This window comes from Serinus canaria, chromosome 3, assembly GCF_022539315.1.
Source record: "Serinus canaria isolate serCan28SL12 chromosome 3, serCan2020, whole genome shotgun sequence".
Taxonomy (NCBI): Eukaryota; Metazoa; Chordata; class Aves; order Passeriformes; family Fringillidae; genus Serinus; species Serinus canaria.
Window position 1 is genome coordinate 91,719,505 of NC_066316.1, and position 27,865 is coordinate 91,747,369.

Below are 27,865 nucleotides of genomic sequence, written 5' to 3' on the forward strand. Positions count from 1 at the left end.
ACTGTAAAAGTTCTAGTATTGATTTTAGTGGCGTTCAAAGTTTTTATATGTCATAAATAATCTTAATTTTGTACATTAAGTGCGTTTGATTTTAGTAATGTCCATTTTTTGGTTTTTAGCTCCTTATTGCAGTTTAAACCCTAATTTGAGGAATGGTGGAATTATAAATAAAACGGGTGGTCCTGCAGGAAGCAAAGTTCGCTATTATTGCAAACCTGGGTACAGAATGATTGGTCACAATAACGCGACATGCAGGCGCTACCAAAACGGAATGTACCAGTGGGACTCTCCTGTGCCAATCTGCCATGGTAAGATAATGCTTGCTTCTATGATTTCATTGTAAGGCTGTTTGGCAAAACAAAGGTGCAGCATTGTCAATACTGCTGTATGCCAAGAGAGACACTGATATCGTGACTTGATCCTAACACACACTGACTTGTGTATTTCATTTGTGCAGGGTTGAAGTATTAAGAAGTATTCATGTAGTCAAACACAGACCAAGTGAAAAATATGTCTTCAGTACTTTTTTCTTTAGTAATGTACATACCTAGAAACAGACCACAGGTCTGTTGTATCACAGAACATTATAAACAATTCAGTACTTATAAGGGATTGCTTTAATATTTTAGTGAATAGGTTTATAACCAGTACTTTAAAGACATATTTTTTATTTTATTTTCTCTTTTTATTTGTTTGTTGTTTTTTATTTGCTTGTTTTCATTTTTGGTTTTTTTTGTAGTTTTTATTGGGGTTTTTTGTTTGTTTTGTTTAGTTTTTGCTATCCTGAAGCTGAACCAGGGTCTACTTTAGCTTGCTGCTCTTGTTAATAGTTGCTACTGTTTGTCAAATGTATATGTCCCATCCCTGGAAGGCCAAGCTGGATGGGCCTTTGAGCAGCCTGGTCTAGTGAAAGGTGTCCCTGCCCATGATTGGGGTTTGGAACCATATGGTCTTTAATGTTCCTTCCTACCAAACTATTCTATGATCACATGATAATATCAGGAACCTGGGGAAAAAAAAAAAAGGCTGCAAATTCTACCCATATCATTTAGGGCCTATTCTAACATGGGTTTGCTTCTAGTCTACTTTATTTATGGAATGAAATTATAGTAGCATTCATATTTAAGAGCACGATTGATTAAAACTTGCATTTACTTATTCTTAACTATGTAAGACATTAACATTAGGTTTTACGTCTTCTTCAAGAAAATATTTTGCTTGATGTTCCATCTCAGTGACTCAGTGATGGTTCAGATATTTCTAAAAAGACCATAAGTGGGAAGTATGAAAGTTTTATTTTGTGATTTGCCAAAAAAAAAAAAAAAAAAATGGCCATCTGAGATTTGGAGTGATGCTTACTTTTCTGTTGAGGGTGTGCTATTTGTAATAAAAGTAAAAAGTGCAGAAATTTTGCTACAGTTGAAGAACTGGATGAGCATTTTCCTGCTGAGAAGGGCCATATGGCTATACCCCTACTAGTCCAGGGAGAAACTCAAATTGTCAGTGTGCCACAGGCAGGACCTCCCTGTGTATCTGTGCTTCCAGAATCTAGGATGTCTTCTAATCTGATATGCCATCGTGTTATTTGGTATAATGTGACATATATGCCATATATGATTTGATATGACATGTGATTCTGTTCGATCTTCCTGAAGGTCACTAAGTCATGAGAGAATCTTTGTGTGATCTGGATGTGAGGTAAATTTAAGGGCAAATGCTACTTTTGGACTTGAATTGCATTTTAGGTGCTGTTTCTGGTGCTGGCATCAAAAATTCAGACACTTTGCACTAAAGAACCTGGAATAATTAATAGACCTACAGCTTGAGATCAGCAAAATGGAGGATAAAATTCTTTTCCAGATTAAAACAAAATTTTAAAATCTGTACGTGGGATAAAGTTTTGATTCATTTGCTCAAATATGGAAGTCTAGTGTAATTTTCAGTGTCCTGAGTTGTTTTACCTCTCCTCCATCCATTAGTAGAGAAAGGTGTTATAGGCACTAGGCAGGATGTCTTGGAGGCCAAACAATCTTAGGTAGCTCTAGACAATGGGAAAATGGAAAAACAGGTCCCATCTGCCTAAACTGTTGTATTTGATCTGGTCAATACTGTTGCTGAAACTTTGGGAGCTATTTTGCTGGCTATCTAGCAGTTATCTTTTTTCAAAAGGTAAAGAAATGTTTTCATCTTAATCTGGACCTCAGTTACTTTAAGCATGTGAGGATAGACAGTATTCTGTGTGTGGTTATTAGACTGGGGGAGTTGGGGCCATACATTTAAGGAGGCCCTGTATTTTACTTAATCCAGAATTTAAAATCTTGTGATTCCTCAGCTGTCACAAATTCTATGCAAATGTATCCCTTAGCTTTTTACTGCTTATCTAGCCAGACAATATTAGCTTTCTATTGCTACTTCCACTATTGTTCAGTCAAATAGCAGAGTTCTGTAAAATGAAAATATGACCTAGCACATACAAATTCTTATATAGGTATAGTTTCTCTCTTTTGTTTGAACAGTCTAATGTTAAGAGTTTTCTTTTGCATTTTTAGTTTTTATATTTTATGTTCACAATTTTCTGTTCACAATGGCACAGAAAGTGTTTCAAATTTGCCATTCTAACCTTAAAAATTATGTCCAAATATAATGAGGTTTGTGAATGGAGAAACAAGTCCTTTAAACAATTAAAGAAAAAAGTTCCCACTTTTAAGGACAAAATGGAATATTTCACAGAAAGGAGGAGGGAAAATGTACAGATGTGCAGGACTTGATATAACATCCCAGGACTTGAGAATGGATAACCAAGGGTCAAAGAGCCTCAGAAAATAATATATTCTGAACACAAGAGGACTCAAGAAAATTGTAAAATACTTCAGACACTGTGTCTGCCCTTTTTTTTTTCACTATGTGCAAGAAGGAGTTTTGAAATTTTAGCAATCTTGCATGTTCACAAATACCTTTTTTCTTTAATTATAGGCTGTATTTTTAATTTCATCAATATATAGGCTGTGGGTATGTAGATTTCTGTAAACAATAGGAGAAAGGAGTATTTGCAAGATAAGTTGTTAATCTTTACTATAAATTTCTTATAAATGTAAGATTCCTCATTTTAATATATAACTTCACAACTCTGGTACTATTATTTCAAATTGTATGTCTGAATGAAGCAAATGTTTTTCAAAAAAACTCTGAAATGGAGAGCATGTTTCAAAATATATTTAATATCTGTTATCAAAATACATTCTCTTTAAAAATTAATTAAAATGACACATTTGGTCCCCCTCATGGATTTCATTATACAATCTTTCTAAATCAAAAACCCTTTGATTAGTTCAGAAATTTCTGTAAAACCAGTCCTGAAGGGTTGCATTTGTAATTAATAACTTGAAGTTGCCAGAATTAATTTTTGAAATCAAGTTGGATCATATTATCAAAAACGGTAATTATTTTTTGTGGATCTATTAAAACAAAATCTAATTTGAATATGAAAACATCCAGTATGAGTTAATTTGATGGGGTCAGAAGATATTTTTCAATTTGTCTTCTCAAATGCAGATGTTGTAATAATGTCCTGAATGCTGTATAAAACCTTGATTCCTATTCAGGAAATTATAACTTATTGTTATTGCTTTTATTTTATTTGTGAAGTGAAAATAGAAACATGAGTCATGTTTTCAGTGTTCATGTTTCATGTTCATTCAAAAGAGATATGGAGAGAAAATAACAATTCTTATACAATAACAGTAAGTGGCTGCTGAGAGGAAATAGTAAGGCCTCAGTAATGATACTGGAAACAACATTTGTCAGTCACTGATTAGCTCATGTATGGATTGTGATAGTAATAATAACTAGATTTTTTTTCCCAAAAAACACTCATCTTCACCACTAAAACAGATTTCAGAAAAACTCTGTGATTTCTTCTTTTGGAATTTATTTATTTATTTTACTTTTAAAATATTGAAATATTGAATTGCTTCTTACCATTGACTGCACGTAAGGAAAAAATACTTTCATTTGTAAAACTTCACTTTTTATTGGCCAATATTTCAAAATGAAAACTTCAAAGCTTTCAGTGTATTTACTACAGAGCAGTAAAGTGATTCTGTACACACATGCACATGTTGGTTTACATGAAGTCATGAAATAGATTAATTATAATAATTTGATAGGTAGTCTGCTCCAAGATGTCATTTTGCACAAAGTAACATCCTTTCAGAGAAGATAATACGACTTTCCCTTCAGAAAAGCTGTGGGGAAAACAAAATTTTTACCAGCTTTAGTAACTTATTAAAGGACCTAGAGGTAATATCTGTACATTAATAGCTACTCTAAAATAAATGTACCATTAAAGAAATTTAAAAATAAAAATATTGCAAAAGCAAGACACCTGAGAATTTCCTAAAAGTGACTGAAATAGTTATTATACTCTGCCCAAAAATTGTATATTATGAGATACTGCTAAAGGAACTCCGGTTAAATAAATTAATATAAATGCGTAAAAAAAAACCCCTAGATGCTGCTCAAACTTTACTAAGTTGAGAGCAAATTAGACTTTGTGATCTTGAAAGAAAAGCTATTCATGTGAAATTAAATTCAGAAGGAGGAAAAAAATAATGAAAATAATTAAGTAAAAAATTTCCTTCATGATGTAGGAAATTGATAAGCCTAGACACACAAATATTTAAAATTCTGATTTAAATTAGTCAAATATGCAAATAAGTATTAGGATATCTGAATAATGTCCTTAAGTGAAGTACTTCCCTGTCTAGTCATATATTTGGTTGCTTTTCTCATCAGACAAAAAATATTAAATTGAATTCTTTAGCAGTAGAGTTCTAAATGCATAGAACAGTCAAACATAAAATATATGAACTTTGATGAAGTAGGACAGGATTGAAAGAAAGCCTGAAAGAATGGAGCAGACAGCAAGAAAGCACTTAAGAGTTTTTCAGTTCATTGCTTCTTGGACCAAATCTCTTTGGACAGTTGTGATTTTTTTCTCCAGCCAATGAACCATTGCCCTTAGCCTGTGTTGAAAATTTTATCTCTACAGTGATTATATTGAACTAAATAACTATTTATAAAATGTTTGTCTGTATTAGATGCACTTCTAAGGTTTTATGTATGTTTTAAATACCATTACATTTATCAGAATGCTGCAAATACGATGCAAAATTAATTTCAATGTTATAAATTAGATATGTCAAAATTACTAATCTATGTTTCTTATTTCAGTGGTGGGACAATATTTTGAAGATATCTATGATAAAATTCCAACTCTTCATATTCTTCTTTCCTTTCTTTTCAGCTGTATCTTGTGGCATTCCTGAGTCCCCTGGGAATGGTTCAGTTATAGGTAATGAATTCACTTTGGGCAGTAGATTGATATATGAATGTAATGAGGGCTTCAAGCTAGAATCTAGTCAGCAAGCAACAGCAGTGTGTCAAGAAGATGGATTATGGAGCAACAAAGGGAGGCCGCCTGTTTGCAAATGTAAGTGGGCATGTATTTCTGAAGAATATTTCCCCAGAACTTTCTCAGGAAATTCTTCACTGCTGATGTTTAGGTTTTACATATGCACATGCCCTGAAATGGCCATTCAGGAATGCATCATCATTTAGCATGTAGTAAAGTAGAAGAGGCCTATAAATTTGTTTAATTTAAAAAAATCTTTGTTTTATCTTATTCAAAACTTCTGAATTTGAATATAATTATATTTCCTGTAATATTTCTTATTATAAATAATATGTCCTTCACCATAATGAGCAACAATCATCAATAGCAACCAGCAATTTAATACTTAATAAAAGCAAATTTACTTTTTAAATATTAGTGTAGATAATTAAGCTGGACAAGAGTCTTACAGTCTTTATTTCTGCCTCCTGTCAGGAACAAGCCAATGTAGTGCAGACTTGTCTACTATTTGGCTTAGCCTCTCATTTGCATTGGGCAGTCACTTCTTCTCTCTGTCCTGCATCAAAGCAATAATTAACTGAGCCTGACTTCAACGTGACTGGAAATACTGGTTAGGACATAATCTCAAAGTTAATAATTACTATAATACTATGTGTAAAAATTTTGAGAGTTAATTTAGAATCTTGATCTAAACAGCAGCATATGTCTATGCTTTCCAGATTCTGAATTTGATAAGCACTTTAATTTTTCAAACAAGTAAAATTCAACTAATTTTTAAAGAAATAGTAAAATGAGGCAAATACAAGAATTGTGAAGTTATACATGATACATACATTATGAAACGATTTTCATTTATTTGAATGAATTAATAGCAAACAATTGTTAGAAAATATTTTTTAAGGTTAGTTTGAGAAAATTTCTAGGCATCCTTGACAGATGGTCATTTAACCTAATCTTGAACACCCTCCTGAATATTCTCTTTCAGTAATTTACTTTCCCCCTTGCAGTTTTCCCTGGTAATTTTTTATAAAGCTGAAGCTGTTTTTCTGTAGCATAAAGGCCTTGTTTCATTTTGTATCCACAGTGGACAACTAGAAGGTACTTTACACTTATACTTCTTAATGTGTGTGAAAACTGTTATTTTTCACTGTAGTGGGTTATCCTTGGTAAGCAGTCATACCTCACCCAGGTGTTCACTCCCTTTCTCTTTTCAACCTGATGGGAAAAAATGGGATGAAAACTCTCATGGATCAAGATAAGGACAGAGAGGGGACTCAGCTTGGGAAAAAAAGTTAATTTAAGGTATTGCCAATTAAAATAAAGTGAAATAAGCTTTGGAAAATAAAGGTTACAAAATATCAAAACAACGCTCTCCTTCTTCTCTTCCCAAGGTCACCTTCATTGTGTTGGTTCCTTTCCTTACTCCAGCCAGTGCTAGGGAATAAGGAATGGGAGTTGTGGTCAGATTATTAAAGGCTTCTCTCTGCTTCTCCTTCCTCCTTGCACTTTTCTTCTGCTCAAGCATGTGTCTTCATGAGCTATTGAACCTTAAGATAAACTTGCTCTAGTGTAGCTCCTCCATCAGCTGCAGATTCTTCAAGAAATAATATCTATCTGCTCCAGTGTGAGCTGCAGTAAGGATATCTGCCCTGGCATGGTCCTTTCCATTGGGCTGTAGCAAAACACCAGCTCTGGTGTTTTTGTCTGCAACACATCCCTCTTATGTGACCTTAGTGTTCCCTCTGCTGTTTCTCACTCTTTTTGTTTCTGCCTTCTCTGCCTGTGCAGAGTTTTGCCCTTTCCTAAACACAGTTTCCCAGAGGTGCTTCCATCATGGCTGCAGAGCTCAGTCAGGCTCTGCAGTGAGTCCTTTGGCGCTGCTCGCTCACCCCTGCCAACACCTTGACTCCTCAATCCAGTGCACTCAGTCACCTTTTCTGTAGAGATAACTATTTTATTGTGGTTCATTCTCACTCTTCCTTCCTACTTTTAGGACCAGTGATTCTCATTATTGTCCTCTGGATAATCTCCAATTGATCTTCACCTTTCCTGAAGGGCAGTGCCTAAAACTGTACACAGCAATTCCACAGAGTACATAAAAAGGATTATTCAAAACCAGCTGTGATCTCACAGACATGATGTGAATTCCAAGCTGTATACAAAGGGAAGGCAGTGCTCCAGTGAATTGAAGTGAGCTTCATTCTCAGAAAAAAATTGACAATGTACGAAGCTCATAACTTGAATGATTAATCAGCAAAAATGTCAACAGATTTTTTTTTTCCTTTTTTGAGGGGAGAGGCCTGATAAACTATCTGGGGATTAGATATACTAAGTTCATAACACTATATCTGCAGTGAAAAAACATAAAAAGAAAAAAAAAACTAATATTATTCAAAATGATCAAACTCAACCAGACAGTGACTACCCTTTAAAATAAAGCTTAATTACTAATGTTTAGCCTACCTTTAAATATTAAAAACTTTGTTTAGTATTTATCATAAACAAACAAAATATATAATAACACTTTCTTCACTTCCTTGTCTTCTCCTTTCCTTTTCTAAAAATTCATTGTTTAAAAAGAATCCAATTACTTCTAAATCTAGGTGTGCCAAATTAAAGTGCTGGTGCTGTACATGAGAATTTAAAATCAATAGTTTCAGAATGGATTGCTATTCAGAGGCAGGCATGCTTTACCCAGATTTCTTACTTGCAAAGTGCAGAGAGCTTAGACAATCTGCATAACAACCTGGTTTTTTCAGTATTGCTGCTGTAAGGATAGATGTATTTAGTCTCCAGAAACAGAAACATCTCGACTTGATGAGAAGCAAACACAGCACAGAAAGGTAAATGGTAAATAAATATGTCCGTTTTTATTCCCATGTCTATTAAAATGAAGGTTGAAATCAGGGCAGTTTGTTTTGCAAAACACCTCTGATAATACCATGCCTGAGGCAGATGTTTGAAAGGCTTTTCTTTTCATTAAAAGCATTTTCATCAGATTTGAAGCATGAAAAATATGATTTGTGATGGTCATAGTGCAAGACAGAGATGGATCATGCATATTAGGCTACTGAATTCAATTACAGAAAGTACAAAGCAACAGATATCTACTAAGAACGCTTAATTGAATGACAAATATCTTGCTTCAGTTATCCTTCATAGAGATCCCTAGAACATGATCAAGGGAAGAGACTTCTCTATTGCTCTTCCATAGAATCACAGAATCAGAGAATAGTTTGGTTTGGAAGGAACATTAAAGATCATCTAGTTCCAAACCCCTTGCCATGAGCAGGAATACCTTCCGCTAGATCAGGTTGCTTATAGACTCATCTAACCTGGCTTTGAACACTTCCCGGAATGGGACATTCCCAGCCTCTCTGGGAAACCTGTTCCAGTGCCTCACCACCCTCAAAGTGAAGGATTTCTAATCTAAACTTACTTTCTTAAAATTTGAAACCATTCTCATTTTCCTATCACTACATGCTCTTGTGAAAAATCTCTCTCTAGCTCTCATGTAGCCCCCTTAGGCACTGAAAGCTGCTCTAAGGTCTTCCAGGAGCCTACTTTTCTCCAGGCTGAATGACACCAACTCCCTCAGCCTGTCATCATCAAGGTGCTCCAGCCCATGGATCATCTTTTTGGCCTTCTCTGTATTCACTCCAACACGTCCACATCCTTCTTTTATTGGGAGCCCTGGAGCTGGACACAGTGTTCTAGGTGGGGTCTCACAGGAGCAGAATAGAGGGGTAAAATCACCTCTCTCAACCTACTGGTCACACTTCTTTCAATGCAGCCCAGAATACACTTGGCCTTCTGGGCTGCAAGTGCACATTGCTGGCTGATGTCAATCTCCTTATCAACCAACACCCCAAGTCCTTCTTCTCAGGGCTCCTCTCAATTTATTCTGTGTCCAACCTGTACTCATGTTTTAGATTGCCCTGACACATGGGTAGAACCATGCACTTGGCCTTATTGAACTTCACAAGGGTCACCATTATCCATGGATTTGTTTACTTTTCAAATCCATGTCTCTCTGGCCTTTGCTCTCACTGCTTTCCTTTTCATAGAAGTATATGGATGCATAACCTAGAATAATGAGTTTATTAAAACTAACATTTTGGTTGGCTGAGATAGTCCCTGTAACTGCATAACTTTATTTCCCTTTTTCACTATTCCTTAAATACATTTATTAAAAAATTTAAGTCAGGTCCTTGACTGGTTTATGATAGTTCATCTAACATCAAATATTTTAAGGAACAGTTAATGGCACTTTTCTGTAATCTTCATATTTCAGATTTTGCTGTAGATGGGTTTTTTTTTGGAAATGTCATATGCTGAGCTGTAACAATGATAGTTCAGATATCTTTTTTTTTTCCTACAAATAAATTGGAAAATAATTATAAATTTGGTAATTTAGAGGTTTATAAATTAACCTTTTTAATAATTTTCAATATGTTTGGAAAATCCCTAGTTATAGAACTAAGAATCATAAGTAGTTCTGGAACAAAACATTAGTTGTAGTACAAATGCAAAACCAAATTTGCTAAGATAAACAGGCAAAGATTCACATTAACTCATTGTAAATATTGTGCTGGTAGTTTTTATTTGCTAAGACATTCAGAGTATCATACCCATTTTCTAACAAATCCTAAGGTCAGTAAGTATTTTTTGAAGTATTTTGTCAGCATTTGGTGTGTAATATGGAGTACTTATTCAATGAACTATAGTAAAACTGTAGTTCATTAATTTAGCAATTTTTATTTAGTCCAGATACATTAGACTGATAACAGATTGGCTTGATATAGCTGACTGGATTGACAGACTGATGCTGAATGACATATAAACCTTTTGTTTATCTGTTTTGAGTTTTTGAAGCCTTTCCTGTTTGAATATACTGACCAACATGAACAGCTTAATTTTTTTCCCTTGTATCAGCAAATTGAGACTATCAACTTGCTTAAGTGATCCTATTTTGTTCTTAGGTCTTTGTTCAAAGATTCTGTGATGTATAGGTTTCAATCTGTCTTCTAATTTTACTAATATTTGTGATTTAAAGCACAGTAGTATCTCACATATAGTACATGACTTCACCTTAATGTTGTTCCTATTTTTAAGCCAATGCTGAAGTTATTCAAAAGGTTATATTTAAAAAATGTCGATCACATTACTCCATTAAGTTCACCAAATAGTAAATCCAAAATGCCTTTTTCCCATTTTTGTGGTTGTTAACTACCAGCTGAAGAATGGCAATTAAGTATAATGTACTCCTTGAAAATAATACTAATAGCAATAAGCAACAAGTAATACTAAATAGCAAGTTCCCATAATTGAGATATTTTTCCATCATTAACATTGTACTTTTTTTTCTTTGAAAAAAGTAATTTCACTCAGAGTCACAATATTCAAGATACTCTTAAAGAGCAACCTTCAGATGTTTTTTAATACGTCCCAAAATAAGCTTTTCCATGAAGATTATTTTTTCACCTTCAATATTTAGAGAAGAGAATGAGTAAAATTTTTTATTGAAGTGAGACTGATAGGCCTGTAGTTTCTGGAGTCATCCTTCTTGCCTTTCTTGAAAACTGGGACAATGCTCTCAAGCTTCCAGTCAGCTGGGACCTCTCCAGATTCCCAAGACTGCTCATCAAGAGAGGTTTTGCAATGACATAACTGAGCTATGAGGATTCTTGGGTGAATCCTATCTATAGGGATCCAGCTGAAGCATCAGATCATACATAATTTCAGGGTTGACTGGAACTTGATCATTCTCGTACTCATGGTCCTCCAGTTCAGGGCACTGAGACCCCCTTGGTGCATCATCCATGTTGAAGCAGAGGCAGAGAATGCATTAAGCACGTCTGCCTTGTCCATGTTCCTGTTTGTGAGGTGACCGTCCTCATTTTGCAATGGTCCAATGTTGTTTCTACATTGACTTTTGCCATTAATATATTTGAAAGAACTCTTTTTATTGTCCAGCATATTTTTGACCAGCTTCAGCTCCAGCTGAGTTTTGACTGGATGAGTTCTCTCCCTACAGTGGCAAGCAGCATCTCTGTTTTCTTCCATGACACCTTATATTGCTTCCACAGGGAATACACCTTCCTTTTTTGCCTTATTTCCAAGAGGAGATCCCTGTTTAGCCAAGCCAGCTTTTTGCCTCCCCTGCTTAACTTTCAACATTCTTGTGACCTTAGGAGGAAATGCTTAAAAAATTACTAGATTAATCCCAACACCTGCAAAAATATTTTCCATGGGGATTTTACTTACTAAGTCCCTGAAAATGTTGAAGTCTGCTCTCCTCATTCCAGAGTTGAGGGTTTTTTGGCACTTTTCCTCTTATCAACAGAAATTTTAAACTCAGCAGCTTTACAGTCTCTTCAGCCAAGACAGCCACCAACCTTCACTTCACTTACAAGATCCTCTACAAGCAGTAGATCAAGGAGGGCATTTTTCTCAGCCAGCTCCCATAGGATCTGTTCCATAAAGTTGCTGTCCAGGATATTTAGGAATCTTCTGTGCTAGGTTGTAGCAGCTGTGTGCTTCTACCAGATAATTTCTGACAAGTTGAAGTCCATATAAGGACAAGAGCAGTTGACTTGGAGGTGTCCCTTAGTTGCTCAAAGAATAATTCATTGGCATCATCTTTCTAGCTGTCGATCTACAGTAGGCTCCCACAATGACATTCATATGATTGGTTTGTCCCTTGATTCTTATCCATAAACTCTCAACTAAGCCATTGCCAACAGAGAATTCCATCTATTCTACCCCTTCTGTTACATCAGTGCCAGCCCCTTTCCACCTGTTGTCTCTTCTGCCCTGCCTTATCCCTCCTAAAGAGCCTGTAACCATCCAAGAGGGCACTCCAGTCACAGGACTCATCCTACCAGCTTTAATTCATGCCGATGATATCAGACTGGGACTGGGGCACAGCTTGGAGCTCATTTTGTTTTACTTATGCTGTGTGCATGTGTAGAAACATTTAAGTCTGATACTTTGGAGCCAGCACCTTGTGAAGCAGATTAAGGGATTAGTGCTTTTTTCCTCAAGTTTTGGCACACCATAGCATCGCTCATCACTGCCAAGCCTGGCATTTTCCCTTTCCCCCTTCCAAACTACTTTAAAGCTCTGTCAGTGAGCCCCACTAGCTCCTGTGCTAGAGCTCTTTTTCTCCTCTGAGAAAGGTGCATCCTATCAGGTGTCAGTAGACCAGGTGTTAAGTAGATCATCCCATGGTCAACAAACCCCAAATTTTTCCACTTCCACAGCCTCAAAGCCATGTGTTGACCTGACGGATCTGCCTATTTAAGCTTCAATAAAATTATTTTTTATGGTAATTATATGTCATTATGAATTCCCTGGTTTTGAGTCTATTCAAAATTATCAATATATGGAGATTGTCATGTCACTAAAAAAGATAATCATTATTTCAAATTATAATTATGTTTTCTGACCTGTATTTTTTGTAAATAAATGTTATTCATAAAATTTATTATAAAAGTGCCTGGAGAAGTAAGAGAACATCTTCACAGCTGCAAGAAGTTGAGATAATCCTTTACAGAGTTTCATCTATGTAAATGAGAATTTAAGTAGTGCCCAGACCATCAGTTTCCAAGAGACTACCACAAGAGGCAAGTTGATGCACTCATTCACAAACCATGTGCACAAAATCAAGCATCTGTTAATAGTCACTTTTTTGTTTCTTGAAGGATGAGGAATTTAATAAATCAAAATCAGTCCCTGTAAAATTAGATTTTTTCAAGCAGCAGGTTTAGTTGATTACATCAACACAGCCTAGAAATATATTCTGTATTGAGGAACATCTTGAATTAGAAATTGTACATCTGCGCATTAGAATCTGATAGTTGTTTTTAAAGTATGCTTGCAAATTTAAGTGTGTCCATAGATAAATAATAAATAGCATACTGATCTCAGTATGTAGAGGTAACATCTATGCAGCTCATTTACATATTCTGAAATAGCTGAGCCTGTCTTAAGTACCAATTCTGTGTACTTAAATTGCAGAGCATCAAATTGAAACTGAAAAAAATAACATAAACTATACTTCTTGTCTGTAGTCAATAATTGCATTCTCTTACAAACTATGAAATACTAAAAACAAGAGAACTGAAATAGCTCTAAAACTCTTCCTAAATATCATCATTTTTTAAAAAAGTCCGCTAAATTAGAATGAAATAATTTTCCTGTATACCCTATATATTTTGTTTTGTAGTAATTAGCATTTCAATGTATGCTAGCAGCTTTTATGGCAATGTGTCTTAAGAACTTCAAGCTTTGCAAACATTACATAGCAATATTTGCCTTCCCTTTTAAATCCACCATAGTCTGTGATGTGTTTTGTCTCTGAAATCTTTGAATAAATCTCATTAGAGAGTATAACTGTATGTCATTATTCCACTACATCCACTAAAGGAAAATACACTGCAAACTCCAGTTCAATTTGTAATCTTCCCTGTATGAGAATTATTTTTCTTAGAACTTGTATTTCCAAGATGGCTATGGTATTCTTAGTCTTAGATTGTGAAACATCTGGCTGTAAGGCGAGACATTCACCTATAAAGAAATACAGGGGCAGAATGCTAATATGTACATTTCTTTCTTCACAGCTGTAACCTGCCCCAGCATAGAGACTCTTCTGTCAGAACACGTTGTCTGGAGACTGATTTCTGGGTCACTGAATGAGTATGGCGCTCAAGTCATGCTCAGCTGCAGTCCTGGGTATTATTTATTGGGTCAAAGACTCATACAGTGCAGGACTAATGGAACCTGGAGCGTAGGCAACGAAAGGCCAGCTTGCAAGGGTAAGGAACATACTTGTTTACAGAATATACTATGCTTTTTAATACATGCATTTTCTTTTATAAATAAAGGCTTTAATAAACTATTTTGCTGTCACATTCCAATAAGTAAGAAAGTATGAAATTTTCATTAACTTGAAATTAATTTTTTCCAGCTCCTTAGGTGTTAAGTACAGTATGTTTCATACAAGAGTCAATGATGCACTATCAAGAAATCAATTTGTATTTATTCTACTAGGTGATGCATAAGTATGTAGAAAGTAATAGGAGAGAATGTTATTACTTTAAAAGATTCCAGATAAGAGTTAGATTGGATTATTATATTGTTTTGACCTCTTGGGTGAAGCATTAAAACTGTACTGTTGGAGAAATATTTGTATGAGTTTTCATAGTGTCTTCATACAAAAATGCCATAAATTACATCAATCCTGACATTGGATGTTCAAGGTTTTAGAGAACCATGGATATCTCAGTGGAATCATGCAAACTTCAAGGATTACAGTGCCAAAGTCTTAATAGATTTCTCCAAAACTTCATTTTTTCTTTTACAATAAGTTATTTTTTTAAATTCTGTTAACTGCAATTGTGTCCCTTTCTTTTTGTGCACACAGACTAAAAAATGTAGTTTTGATATACTGCCTAATATCCAGCTACTGTGCAGCTGCTAGCAAGTCTTTGAAAAGATAGTTCTTGCCCACCCTCTACAGTTACAGAAATTTTATGTGAGTAAAAAATGGGATGATCCATATCAGATGCAGTTAACCAAAAGGAAAGTATTAGAAATACAGGGAGTTGCTGATTGAAGAGATATTAGTTAATTTATAAGAAAGGTACATTTTTTTACCCTCTACTAGAGGACTGATTAGGATTTAATTATAGCAAACTTCATGCCCCAAAAAATATTCAGTAATATATCCATTGGACATGGATCATTAAGATCCAGAAACACACTGCAGAGCATTTTCCTGGAGTCTACAGTTTACTTTCTCTTCAAAAAGAGTTTAATTTATTTTTTGACATAAATGTAATTAATATTCAGTATTAAAGTTAGAAATTATTATGTTAGGCTAATCCCCAAATTACATTAATGTGATATGATCGTAGTCAAAAATGAGTCTTACTCATGTCTAGACACATTATGTACATAAGAAACTATGATAATATATTTTCTGATTATGACTGAGTTAATTAACTGCACATTAGCTGGTACTTGATTTTATACAAATTCTAACCAATTCCATGTTGTTTTCCACAGCAAACATTTAAAAATAGGTAAGAGTGGTACCTTGGGATTTCAAGTAGGAAGTTTAGTTGTGATCAAGGTGCTATTGAAAGTAAACATATGATTTATACTAATGTATAAATACAGTTGAAGTGCTTGAGAACATTGCATCTTAAATTGCAATACTTTTGTATACTCTTCTAGAAACAAAAGAAATGACAGAATGTTTTTAATTAAATTAGAGTTTGATGCATTCTTGAAAGACAATTTTTCATGTGGTGTGCAATAGCTGTGGGTTACAGCTGATGCTACAGAAAGTTTCTCTGATAATTGGTCAAATCTAGCCTTTGGCAAAACCAGATGATTTATTGTTTTAGCAAGCAGACAATCATATATACTATATGCTTATGAATTGTAGTGGAAAACAAGAAAAAAGACAGTTCATAACAATTCAGAGTAGTAAATGTTGTAAAAGATTTATAGTACTTTAAACTGACACAACATTAAAACAGCCAGGGAAAGTGTATTTGAGGAGTAGCCATGGATATGTACATATGGAATATAACCACAACCTTCTCAGGAATTCACATAATTCACTTGTTTCAGAATTAGAAATATGCACTGGCTGCTGTCAAAATATGCAAGTATCCCAAAGAATTTTTAGTTTTAGAACATATGTTGCCATATCAAGCATAATTTTAAGCCCTTTCTATGGAACACAACACTTGTATTTATTCCTATTATATTTACTTTTTAAGAAAACACGAGGCGATGAATTGTCTTCCCGTCAAAAAAATTATGAAAGCATTTTCATATTTCAGTGTGTTCTGTTTCTTTTTTTTTTCCCTAGTTATCTCCTGTGGTGGTCTTCCATCTCCACCAAATGGAAATAAGATTGGAACTTTAACAGTGTACGGAGCTACTGCAATATTCACTTGTAACACAGGATACACATTAGTTGGTTCTCACGTGAGAGAGTGCTTGGCAAATGGTCTCTGGAGTGGTACTGAAACCCAATGCCTAGGTAAAACCCCCAAATTTTTGTACTTTGTTTTGTTTTGTTTTGTCTTAAAAGTTTCAAGAACTGGATTTCAGCTCTTGTCAAGCAACATTTTTGAATCAATGAAAAATAAAGGTACCTTAAATATGGAAATATTATATCCTGAATATGATTTTATGCTATTCTTTTTGTGCTTTTCTTTTCATTAGACATAAAATTACCTTTTATGTTGTTGTAATGCTTTTCAAACCAGTATGATTTTTAAGTGACTCAAATAATTGCCCACATTCACAGCGCTTTTCTTTGTGGAGCAGGGTGTGCAATGAAACTAAACTTCAAGATAATCTTCAATTAGGACTATTCCTGGTGCATTCCAACTACAATTAAGCATTCAGCATATTGACCATTCAGTCAGGGGAAGCAGACAAGAGGCAATCAAAAGTGAAGCAAAACCAAGACTTTCAAACCCTGAGATTTATATAGTTTAGACATTAATTCTCACCCCAACTCTTGATCTCTTCAGATACACTCATATTGTTCCACACACCTAATACAGACATGAGGAGAAGGTTCCCTTTTTGAGTAAAATTTGAGGCTCAGAAGTGGTTTTATCCATGGGTGGGAACAGGATATTTATTTCTGGAATCTTTAATTTGCTTTTTCTCCCCTCATTTTACAGATTTTCTTCTTGCCTTACAGCTGAATGTACTCGGTTGCTCTCAGGAAAGGAGGAATTCTGTTTTCCTCTTCAAAGCTCAGCCTTACATAAAAAGCATCTTTCTTCTCTGGTGCCTCACGATGTCATTTTAACAGAACACATAGTGTTCCACGCTTACCCTTATATTCAGATACACATGGGGATGTCCAAGCACCTCTCCTGAGTGGTGGAGGAGTTTTACAGCAGATTTGTTGAAACACTGTGGATCATGTGCAGTCCCCTGGTGGAAGGCCTCAGAAATGAGTCTGTGGGCTATGGCCTCCCTGTGCTGGACCCAGACAGAGCTGATCTTTAGCACAGCTGCTGAGTTGGCTTTCCTCCTGGATACATTCTTCTCCCCAGGCTTGTTTACCTCTTAGACCTGAGATAATTGGGCAACAGAAACACCTTTATCTTATCTCAAGCTCCCGTCAGGTAGCTTAATGTCCAGATTTCCAGGAATTTGCTGAGGCTTATTTGGTGAGGGGGAAGGTTTGGTGACAGCACGTGAGCAGTGGCTTCTTTATACAATTTGCCATAGTGGGCAAAGTCCTGCAGTGATCTTAGCAACATTTGAACCATTAACCATTAATATTTAAATTTCTTACAGATACTAGGCCGCAGCAGAAAGAAAAATAAAGACAGAATATTTTCTGAAAAAAAAAATAGCTCAGAATCATGTAATTCAGATCAGAATTAAGATTTTGTAACCTTTCATTAAGTATTCCTGATTTACTCCTTCATTTTGCAGCAGGAATGTTTGTAGTTCAATTTTTTAAATACAGTTTTGTAGGATGTTGTATCTTAAGACATAAAGTGGTGAGAAGTACAGACCATTGTCTCAGAGAATTAACCTAACTTATAAATGTCACTTCATTATTAGTGAATTCCAAGCAAGATGCAGTTGTTTCTGGCAAATTTTATGAAAATGAAGAACAATCCTCTGGCTTGTTATATTTTCACACCTGGTTGTTGAATTTGAAATCTGCTGTATGAGAAAGATGTCATTTTGATGCAGGAAATAAGCATAGGATAGCATAAGCATAGAATATAGGCATAAGCAGAGTACACCAATTGCTACTTCTGTTGGTATTTAGAGCAGTAAAGAAGTAAAATACTTTTTTTACCTAGAAAAAAGTTTGCACTGAGGTGTTGCTTAGGGGAACGCTGTGGTTCAGCATTACTCTTTCACATGCGTAAATTCATCAGTCCCACAGCGGAAGTGTACAGAAACTTTGTAGCTAGAAACACATCAGCCATCTACTGGTGTCAGGTTATCCCTGGACTTAGGCTGACTGAAATTTAAATATGTTGGAACTGCAGCTGTGGAGACCCAACAGCTCAAAACCTGTATGTATAAGAGTGTTTTCCACAGCCCTTTTTTCTGTTTTGAACATGCAAAATCTATTGCAAAAAAAAAAGAGCTTTTATCCCTCTAGGTTCTTCCAGTCTGTTACACCATTCATTACCAGGGTATTACGTTACACCTGCATGTAATGAATTCAAACATAAAGATATGTGTTAGTAGTCATTCATTTTGAATAACCTGAAATATCACTTCATAATCTGATCAATAATAACAGTATTTAGTACTTATGTAGTATACTTTTCTTTTTTGAAATGCTAGATGCAGGATAATTTGGCTGCCAACATATGCAAACTAAACAATACACAAATCTCAATGGATTCTCTTTGTATTATAAATTGCTCTTGCCTATGAAAGGCTGGAAAAGAGGTTTTATTTCCTCCTATTCTGACTATTAAGAAATAACATTACATTGAACATCCCAGAAGATTAGCTGTCTATGGTAGTCATGACTCATGACTTTAGATTTAAATAGTGTCGAGATGGAGAATTTTCAGTACATGTCTTACATATATATATATATATATATATACCATATAGAAAAATACCACATTATTCTGAAAGTCAGTTTAGAAATGATACCTAGTAAAGCTTTAAGCTTTTAACTCTGGGAAACAGTTAATAAGTTTATTAGATCTCATATTTAGGAAAGATTGGGTCTACATGTAACTTGAATTAAATTTATATGAAGTTGTTCTTTTCTTCTCCAGGAGTAATTTGGTGCTGGATTTTTTTCTAGTTCAGATTTTACAAATCTCCATTGAAAGTGGTATAAATTTCTAATATCTCCTTATAGCTAATAACATTTTTTCCCGCCTGAATATCTGCATTCTGCATTTTAAATTATTTTTACAGATCTATTCCCACTTGTAATGAACATAGGACATCTTACAGGAACTATTACTGTAGTAATAGCATTGCTTGCTTTATGATATTTGCCAATTCTATTCTTTTTCTAGAAACTTTGAAGGACTTTAGTTCCTATTTGATTGATTTAATTGTTGAATGAAGCCCTGTGCTTAGAACTGTTAAATGCATGGATCTACCTCATCAGAAAAAAAGATCCCATTTAGAGCTGGCAGGTTAATCACTGCTTAGTCCTTGCTATTTCATAATCAGACAGGCTCTATAGTGCTAAAAATATTATAAAGATTTGAGTGTGAAAGTCTTAATTTGAGTTACCCTATGCATGCTGCAGAAAGTTTTATTTCTGCTACTTGGCTCCTTCCTGTCTCTCTTACATGCTTTCACATAAAGCATATTAATACCATGTTCTTCGGACACTTAATTTAGAAGCAATTAAGAATACAATCCAAGGTCAATGGAGCTATGTAGGCTCCTCCAGAGAGCAATTCAGGAAAGGTAAATTCTTACATTTTAAAGCTAGATGCTGTGAATACTGCTAATTGAGTATTCCTAAATTTCAAGGACAAAATGGCCCAAATTTATTTCAGAGGTGCCTTTAAGACTTTGCTGAAGCCTGTGAAAATCAGAAGGCAAACATGCAGGGGGCTCTGAATAAGTCTTTCCATTTCAAAGGAATTATAATGAGTTAGAGAGGCTTTTTCTCTACACTGTACCTGCATGAATATAATTCAAGACAGCTATAGATGAAAACAGATATCACTTTCTGTTACCCACTGATATGTGCAGAATTAATTTATAATTTCAGGTTAAATGAGTACACTAATTTCTGTATCTTAGGAAACGGTTTATCAATTCCTTATTATTTCTCTCTGTAGAAAGCTAAAATCAGGGATTGTAGTTAATAAGTCTGAGGCTCAATTTAAGACCTACATATTCAGTTTGTTAGCATTACATGTATTTATTTTTATTACTTATACAAGCATAAATATGATATTGACATGCAAGATTTATTTCAATTTCACTCACTCACACCATTAATAATATGTCTCTTTCCCTTTTCTCCTTCCAAGAATATTTGCAACTATAAGTCACAAAACCTATGTGTTTTTATGTATGCTTTGTGTATATGGCTGACCACAGGTTCATATAGGGCATAGGACAAATTGGAAGCATTTAAATTTGCCTTACTCCATCTGCAAAATCAGTGGCACTTAACTGCAGATCAGAGTGTTGTCATGAAAACACATTTTCTCTTGTGTTTTTACATCTTTCAGGCACAAAACTATACATAAACAAGTCAAGGACACACTTAAAATCATAAGTTAAATATAATCTACTCCATTTCATCTTTTAGTTATATGATATATATATATATAATGCCTTAGATTTATTGGTATGAAAATGTGCTGCTGTGGACTATAGTTTTGTAAAAATATCTAATCCTTTAATTGATAACTCATAGATAAATTGAAGTATAATACTACAATATTTATTTTGATTTTAAATTCTTGCTAAAATAAAATAGAATTATTTGTATCTTGCTTTCCAGGTGTTTTAGAATAAAACTGCTGAACCAACTTTGATGCATATGAACAATTTTTAAATTCTTGAGGGCATATTTTACTAAAGAATCCCCTCACAGACTTCTTAATTTTCTTTAATTTTAGTTGATGAGAAAATTACATATATTTTGTATCATTGCAGTGCTCTTTCAGTTCTTGATGTTTTGGAATAATTAATTTAAATGAATCAAAATTCCCTTAAAAATCATTAAATACAGTAGGTGGAATGATCTGTAAATGAAAAGACTCACATATTAAGTTCAGCAACTTGTTAAATCCCCATTTAAGAGAAATGCATAATATTTTTCTTTATGCCAGGTGGCACATTTCCTCTATCTTTCTTCTTGAAATTCCCTGTGGTCCTCTGTTTGTCTTCTGTGCAGCTAGTGCATTTCAATTCTTTGCTATTTAGAGCTAGAAAATAAAAAAGATCCAAATGTATTCCTTTCTATTTCACCTCACTCCCTGGGAAAAATATAGGGAGAAAATATTAGGAACTAATTTCTAGGAATAGGGAAAATAGGAAAATAATTGGGAACAGGCAGGATGGAGGAATCAAAAGCAAATCTTGATAATCTTACTACCTTTTCCAGTGACTGTCTCGTGAGATGTAGATTTCAGCAGCAGATTTCTTTCACTTTGTGGTTTAGCAAAACTTTTGAAACAGTCTCCCCTTGTATCCTTGTAGCCAAATTGAGAAGACAGGGACTGGATGGGGGGACTGCAGAATGGATGGAAAACTAACTGAGCCAGCAAACTCTAGGGGTCTTGTTTCTTGATTCCAAGTGTGACTATGAGCCAGTGAATGCTGAGGATTAATACAAAGGCCCTCCAGCTCTGTCCCTCACTGGATAACAAATTGGGATGCAGCTGCAGCAAGTTTGAGGGTGACACAAAATGATGGGAGAACAGTTGATGTGTGGATTCTAGGACTGCTAGACAGAGGGACCTTTAAAATCTGGAGGCATGGGCCAACAGGAAGTTCATAAAGTTCAGGAAAGACAAATACAGAATCCTGCCCTTTGCCTTGAATAATGCCATTTGTGAGTACTCTTGGAACTGACTGGGTGAAAAAAAGCTTCACAGAAAGCACCCAAGTGACTGAGTGGATAGACTGACTAAGAGTTAAAAGTGTGGCCTTGCTGTAAAAATATTAGACTGGAGTGTATGAGCCCCACTGTAGTCACCAGGTCATGGTTATTATTTCCTCTTCAGCACTCATGTGGAAAATTGTGTGTAGTTTTTGTGTCCTCCACCATACAAGAGAGACATTGCAAAATGAAGCAAGTTCAGGGTAAGGACTCATTAAGGGGCCAGGGGCTGGAATATATTTTAGACAAGGAGAGGCTGAGTGAGGCTGGAGGAGAGAAGGGTAAAAGGGATCATATTACTAATTTGGACTGAAAAAAATAAGATCAATTATTCCATGACACATTTCAAGGGTAAAAATATGCTTTCACTGTCCTCTGTTGCCATATTCTCTGTTTTAAGGGGAAAGGTAGCTGTATAATTAGTGAAAGACTTGTATTCATACTTTCTTCCTCAAATTTGCAGAATAATACCACAATTTCTTCTTAGGGGCATCAGCAGCCTTACAATTAAAATTATTATATTAATCCTGCATGTAAGAAAAACCTAATAAAATGATGTATGTTTTGTCCTTCTAGTGTTTTAGAGGAACCATTAGGTGTGAATGAAATATGAGGTCTGGAATAATAAAGGGGCTTTATTAGACAGATTGAACCCCAAAGAAAAGTTGCAAACAAGTTGCTGTTGATGGATACAGCCTGCATGAAACAGAAGTGATCACACACACTATGCATTTTACCTGCAGTCTTGAGCCTTGGATCCCAGTCCTCATCTCTTAAAATGAGGACTTAGCACATGTTTCAGATGAAATTACTGCAGTTGTAATTAATCAGTGTCACAAAAAAAAAAAAAAAAAAACCAAAACAAAACAAAAAAAGCCTTTTTTCTCCTCCTTAATCAGTAAAGAGAAGTAGTTTTTTGCTCAGCAACGATGTTTTCAAACAGAATGAAGAATCCAGAATGAATTAAATCATTACTTGGCTTTCTCACTGCCAAGACTGCTATTATCCTGGAATAATGGATTCTGTAATGTTTTAACAGCAGCTGAAATAAGTAGGAAACAGTGCTAGAGGACATTCTTTCCTGTTCATGCCTTCTATAAAATGCTTATAAATTCATATTCATGTCAAAATTATAGTATGCTCTTCTTTATATTGCTTTAGAATTTGGTCAGTACCAACAAAAATACCCTACTTCTATTTTTTACTATGGTGAAGTGCCTTAGTAAGGTTGCCTTTTTACCCACAGAAGTGTGAGGTCTTTAACTCTCAAACCTGTACCTGTACTATTATTGCATCATAGAATTCTCATTTCTCTGATTCATGATTTTCTCCTCCAAAGAAGTAGATGAAATATCCTTGGAAGGTTTTATACCTGAGAACTTGTTCTGTCCAGCACAGTAGTTGACCCTAAATACATTGTTTATTGAAAGGAAAGTTGAAATTTTGTTGGTTTTTTTTTTTATTTTTTCTTGTAAATTTTAGCAAGACTTATTGAAATACATGTTTTTGATGGGTTGTTCTTTTATTGTAGCTGGTCACTGTGGCTCACCAGACCCGATAGTTAATGGCCATATTAGCGGAGATGGTTTCAGTTATCGTGACACTGTGGTCTACCAGTGTAATCCCGGCTTTCGACTTGTTGGCACATCTGTCCGAATTTGCCTACAGGACCACAAGTGGTCTGGACAAACTCCTGTTTGTGTCCGTAAGTGCAATTAATTTTTCACTGAATTGTTGCTACTATTTTAAATGTAATTGAATATTAATAGTGGAGTGGATGTTCAAAAGTGTTTGGGCTCAGATCAGATACTTATTGGACCTGTTGTCAGTTACAAGGGTTGTTGTGATCCAGTTTCTAACCTCACATGGACTCGTTAATGTTTTCAGTAACTCCTGATATCTGTTATCAAGTATGGGCTTGCTGAGCCTCTCCTCTACTTTTTTCACCAAGCGTAAAAAATTCCTTTGTATATTTTCATTGCTTAAAGGACAAAGCTGGACTATTGTTCATCTGTGCATTTCTGATGATGACTGTTTTTGCAAACTGGCTTCAAGTTGACTTACCAATGCAAGCCAAGGCATGGCATTGGATTATGCTACATCTGTTAGAAGAGATGTTGACATTTTTATAGCCTTTAATATTTTCTCAATTCACCTGTTTTTGAAAGTCCCATAATTTGGTGCTAGAATTGCAGAGTCTTTTCTTCTCTAGTTCCTTCTTAATTTGTGCAGCAGATTATCTGACGTTTTTTGAACCATCAGCCATTTAATCAGTCAAGTCAAATTTATCTGTTTTTTATTTTACTACTTTATTATGTAGTTATTTCTTTTTATTTCAGTTTTATTAAAGAGCCCCATTTTTATACATTTCTTTTATTTTTAATGGAGAATTTATATCAACTATTTCAGTGCTGCATTTTTAAAGATGCCTACAATTCAGACATAACTATTGTCGACAAAGACAGAGTCACTGAGATGGTTGGGTTTTCTGTTCAATACATACCAAATTTCTAAATATTCGGTATTTTCCTTCTTAGGGTAAAATGAAAATTTTTATATGTATACAGCGGCAGGAACTATCTGCCAAGTTTTATTGCCCTTTTAAAATCCTATTTATATTTGCAAGCGATTTATATTCATTAAAGGAGTTACAACTAACATTGTTACTATTAGTGCATGTATTTGACTGTGCAGTGAATAAAATCCCTTCAAACAAAATGCAAGACAATGCAAGATCTTTCAAACCGGAATGCTTCAGAACTCCAGAATGTTCTGAAATAGTGCATCAAATTTGTTTGGCTCTACTACATGTTTAAGCTTGCTGGAAAAAAAAAAAATTCCTTTATTTGTATTATTAGGAATTTTTAAACGCATTTTTAATGGTCTAATGCACATCAAATGTGTGAAAATGCATATATTATGTATATATTTAGATTTATTACAACTTCTAGCATAAGGTAAAAAGTAGTGCAGTTAAAAATTCTCAATAAATATATGCTATTATTTTTCTTATATGTCTTGTATAAATGTCAAAGACAAATTCAGAAGGGAAAAAAATAAAAAACAACAAAGTCAAAAACCAAAATGCCAAAGGAACTCCAATCTACAAGTGGTTCCATGGATCAGTACCTTTCACTTAGATGCTAACCTGCTTATTTTTCTTCTAACAGCAATCACATGTGGACATCCTGGGAATCCTGCTCATGGAATGACTAATGGCAGTGAGTTCAATTTAAATGATGTGGTAAATTTTACCTGCAACACTGGATACTTACTTCAGGGTGCTTCTCGAGCACAGTGTCGAAGCAATGGGCAGTGGAGTAGCCCTTTACCCAACTGCCGAGGTAAGAGTTTTACCCTGCCTCAAAATACTCAAAAAACTCACAAGCCTGTGCTTTAGGAACTTATTCTCATCTTTGAGTTTCTGCATTTCTATATTGGAGACTGTTATGGCTGAGTACTGGGGAAACTGAGACTTTTCAGTATTTTTACCTCAAAGTTCTCAGACTGGAAACACCAATAGACATATAAAATGAACTTTGTATCACAAAAGTTATATTCCATCAATGGCCTGATTTAGGTGCATTTTGATACAATTTTCAATAATGGTCATTATGAAATTGAATATTTATGTAACAAAATATTATTAATTCTCTTTTTCCCTAGCAATACCTGACAGATGTGAAACCTGATTTTTCTTACCCTACAAAAAAAAAAAAAAGGATAAAGTAAGATTTAATTTTACTTGGGTTTTTTTTTTGCAAAGACATCTGAGTTTGATTCCTGTTGTGCTATAGGTAAAGGGGACATGTTTGAGAGATGAGAATGAGGCAAAGGTTTGTGTTATGATAAAATCTATATCAAATATACATATTAGGAAAGGACAAAGAAAAAACATTTTAAAACACAACCTACAATTCTCAGATTGAATTCTTTATCCAGATCCCAGTAGTGTAATTAAAATTGAAACTCTCTGAAGTTAACCTTTTTTTACTCCTTCCATTTTTGACAAATGTTTTTATTTATTTTCTTTATTTTTTAGCTAATTTTGCTCTAATACCTCTGCCGCTAACATCTCATCTTTGGTCTGTTACACCTATATCTTGATCAGACACCTAATATCTGTTAACTAGTTTAGTGGTTTTATGTTATATGCCCCAAAATAACTTCTATTGGTAGAGTACATGTTTTCTCAATGCTGAATCCTAATGGTAAGATACTGATATTTAATGATATTGTGAAGCATTTTCTTTTGAATCACTGAGGCAGACTGAAAATCTTCTGACCAAATCATAGATGCAAACTGACAGAGAAGTGAATGCAGGACATGAGGTAAATCATGTAAGATAAACTAAAAGATTTTGAAGGCCTGGGGATAACTTTTTGAGTGCCTTTTTTTGTGAAGGCTATGGAAGGAAATGTATTTTTATGGCTCTAGTTTACAAATGTTGTTCCTGGTCATATTCAAAGCTGGAATTATCTTGGTTCATTCATAAATGTTAATAGCAGTGCTAATTTCCAAATTAGTAAGCCAAAAACAAATTTAAAAATGCTTAGTGTCCGGAAAGAGTCTGATGTCTATGTCTGCTATGGAACAGGCAAAGAAATAGAACACAAAAATTTCTCCATAAATTCAGTGGTTACTAAGCTTTTCTCGAGTATCTTCTTTCACTAGAAAAATATTAGAACAGTGTAAGTATTATGCTTTTTGTTCCTTGCATCTTGTCATTTATGGGCTAAAGGAAATTGCAGGCAGCGAAGTCATTCTAAGGATACAACATTGGGATTAAAGATCATGTAATAGGAACTTAACTTCAGCTATTGTACTTTTATTATCTCCACCTGTTGGTTTATTAAAAATCTTATTGTACTACAACTGTTGTCTCTAAGAATAATAATTGTCTTTGGTGATTAGCTCATCATAATGTTTCAGAGATAGCTGATGCAATTTCAGGCTCAGTGTGTGTGGAATTAGATCTTTCATTCTCATTAAAACAATAAAGAGATGGCAATTCTCTTAGTCACTACGCTCAGAATTTATTCAAACGAGTTTACTAACATAGCAATATAATTATTGGAACAGAGAAACAAGAGTTAGCAAACTGGTCCTATTTAGGCTCATGTTTTTTTTCCCTTTTATACTGTTTTCTTTTGCTACACCTAAGTGTACAAACTCGTCTGTCTCATCTGTGAGGCATTTAAGTAAGGTTTTATTTGTTGGAAACACATACTTTTCCACTTATACTGTCGATGAAATCAGAACCTGCTCTGTTTGACTGCCAGAGGAAGAGAAAGAACAACTTTACTGAAGTTCAACCACATTTATGAGCTGAGTTGCTCAGCAATTTACATTGAACTCCATTACATTTATTAAAAGGAAAGCAAATCTAAATGAAAGCAAGGAAAAAACAATGTAAAGAGTGAGAAGATTGTTTAAAAAGAACGTAGGAATTAGGATGCTTACAGTTACTACACAATTATTACAGTGGTCTCTCCAATCTACTTTTGTTTTCCTTTTAAAATTTATTTACAGGAATTTGAGTTTGATTTGGGCCAGTTTATGGTCTGAAATCTTGTTTAGGGAGGTTGGTTTTCTGAAAGGGGTGGGTATTATAGATGCAACTCTGCCAAGATCCATTCACTTAAGAATGGTAAACTTCTACCAGAATGAAGTGGGTCAGAGTTCTCTTAGCTTAGTGTCTACAGTTCTGTCTATTCTCATGCAGGTGGTGAGAAGCTGGACTTTTGCCATTCACTCAGTGTTTCTACACTTCCTTCTTCTCTTCACTTAGTATTTCTTTCTCTATAGCAAGATATATTTTTCAGTGACT

At 34.6% G+C, this 27,865-nt stretch overlaps 1 protein-coding gene across 1 annotated transcript in view; it reads left to right on the plus strand.

The window, feature by feature from the left end:
- Positions 1 to 27,865, plus strand: part of CSMD1 (CUB and Sushi multiple domains 1) — a 1,056,389-nt gene that overhangs the window by 981,492 nt on the left and 47,032 nt on the right. Inside the window, exons 49-54 of the mRNA XM_050972940.1 lie at positions 120 to 308; positions 5,306 to 5,491; positions 14,038 to 14,232; positions 16,302 to 16,475; positions 23,566 to 23,739; positions 25,205 to 25,378. Of these exons, the coding sequence (XP_050828897.1) occupies positions 120 to 308; positions 5,306 to 5,491; positions 14,038 to 14,232; positions 16,302 to 16,475; positions 23,566 to 23,739; positions 25,205 to 25,378 (1,092 nt within the window). The remainder of the gene's footprint in view (positions 1 to 119; positions 309 to 5,305; positions 5,492 to 14,037; positions 14,233 to 16,301; positions 16,476 to 23,565; positions 23,740 to 25,204; positions 25,379 to 27,865) is intronic.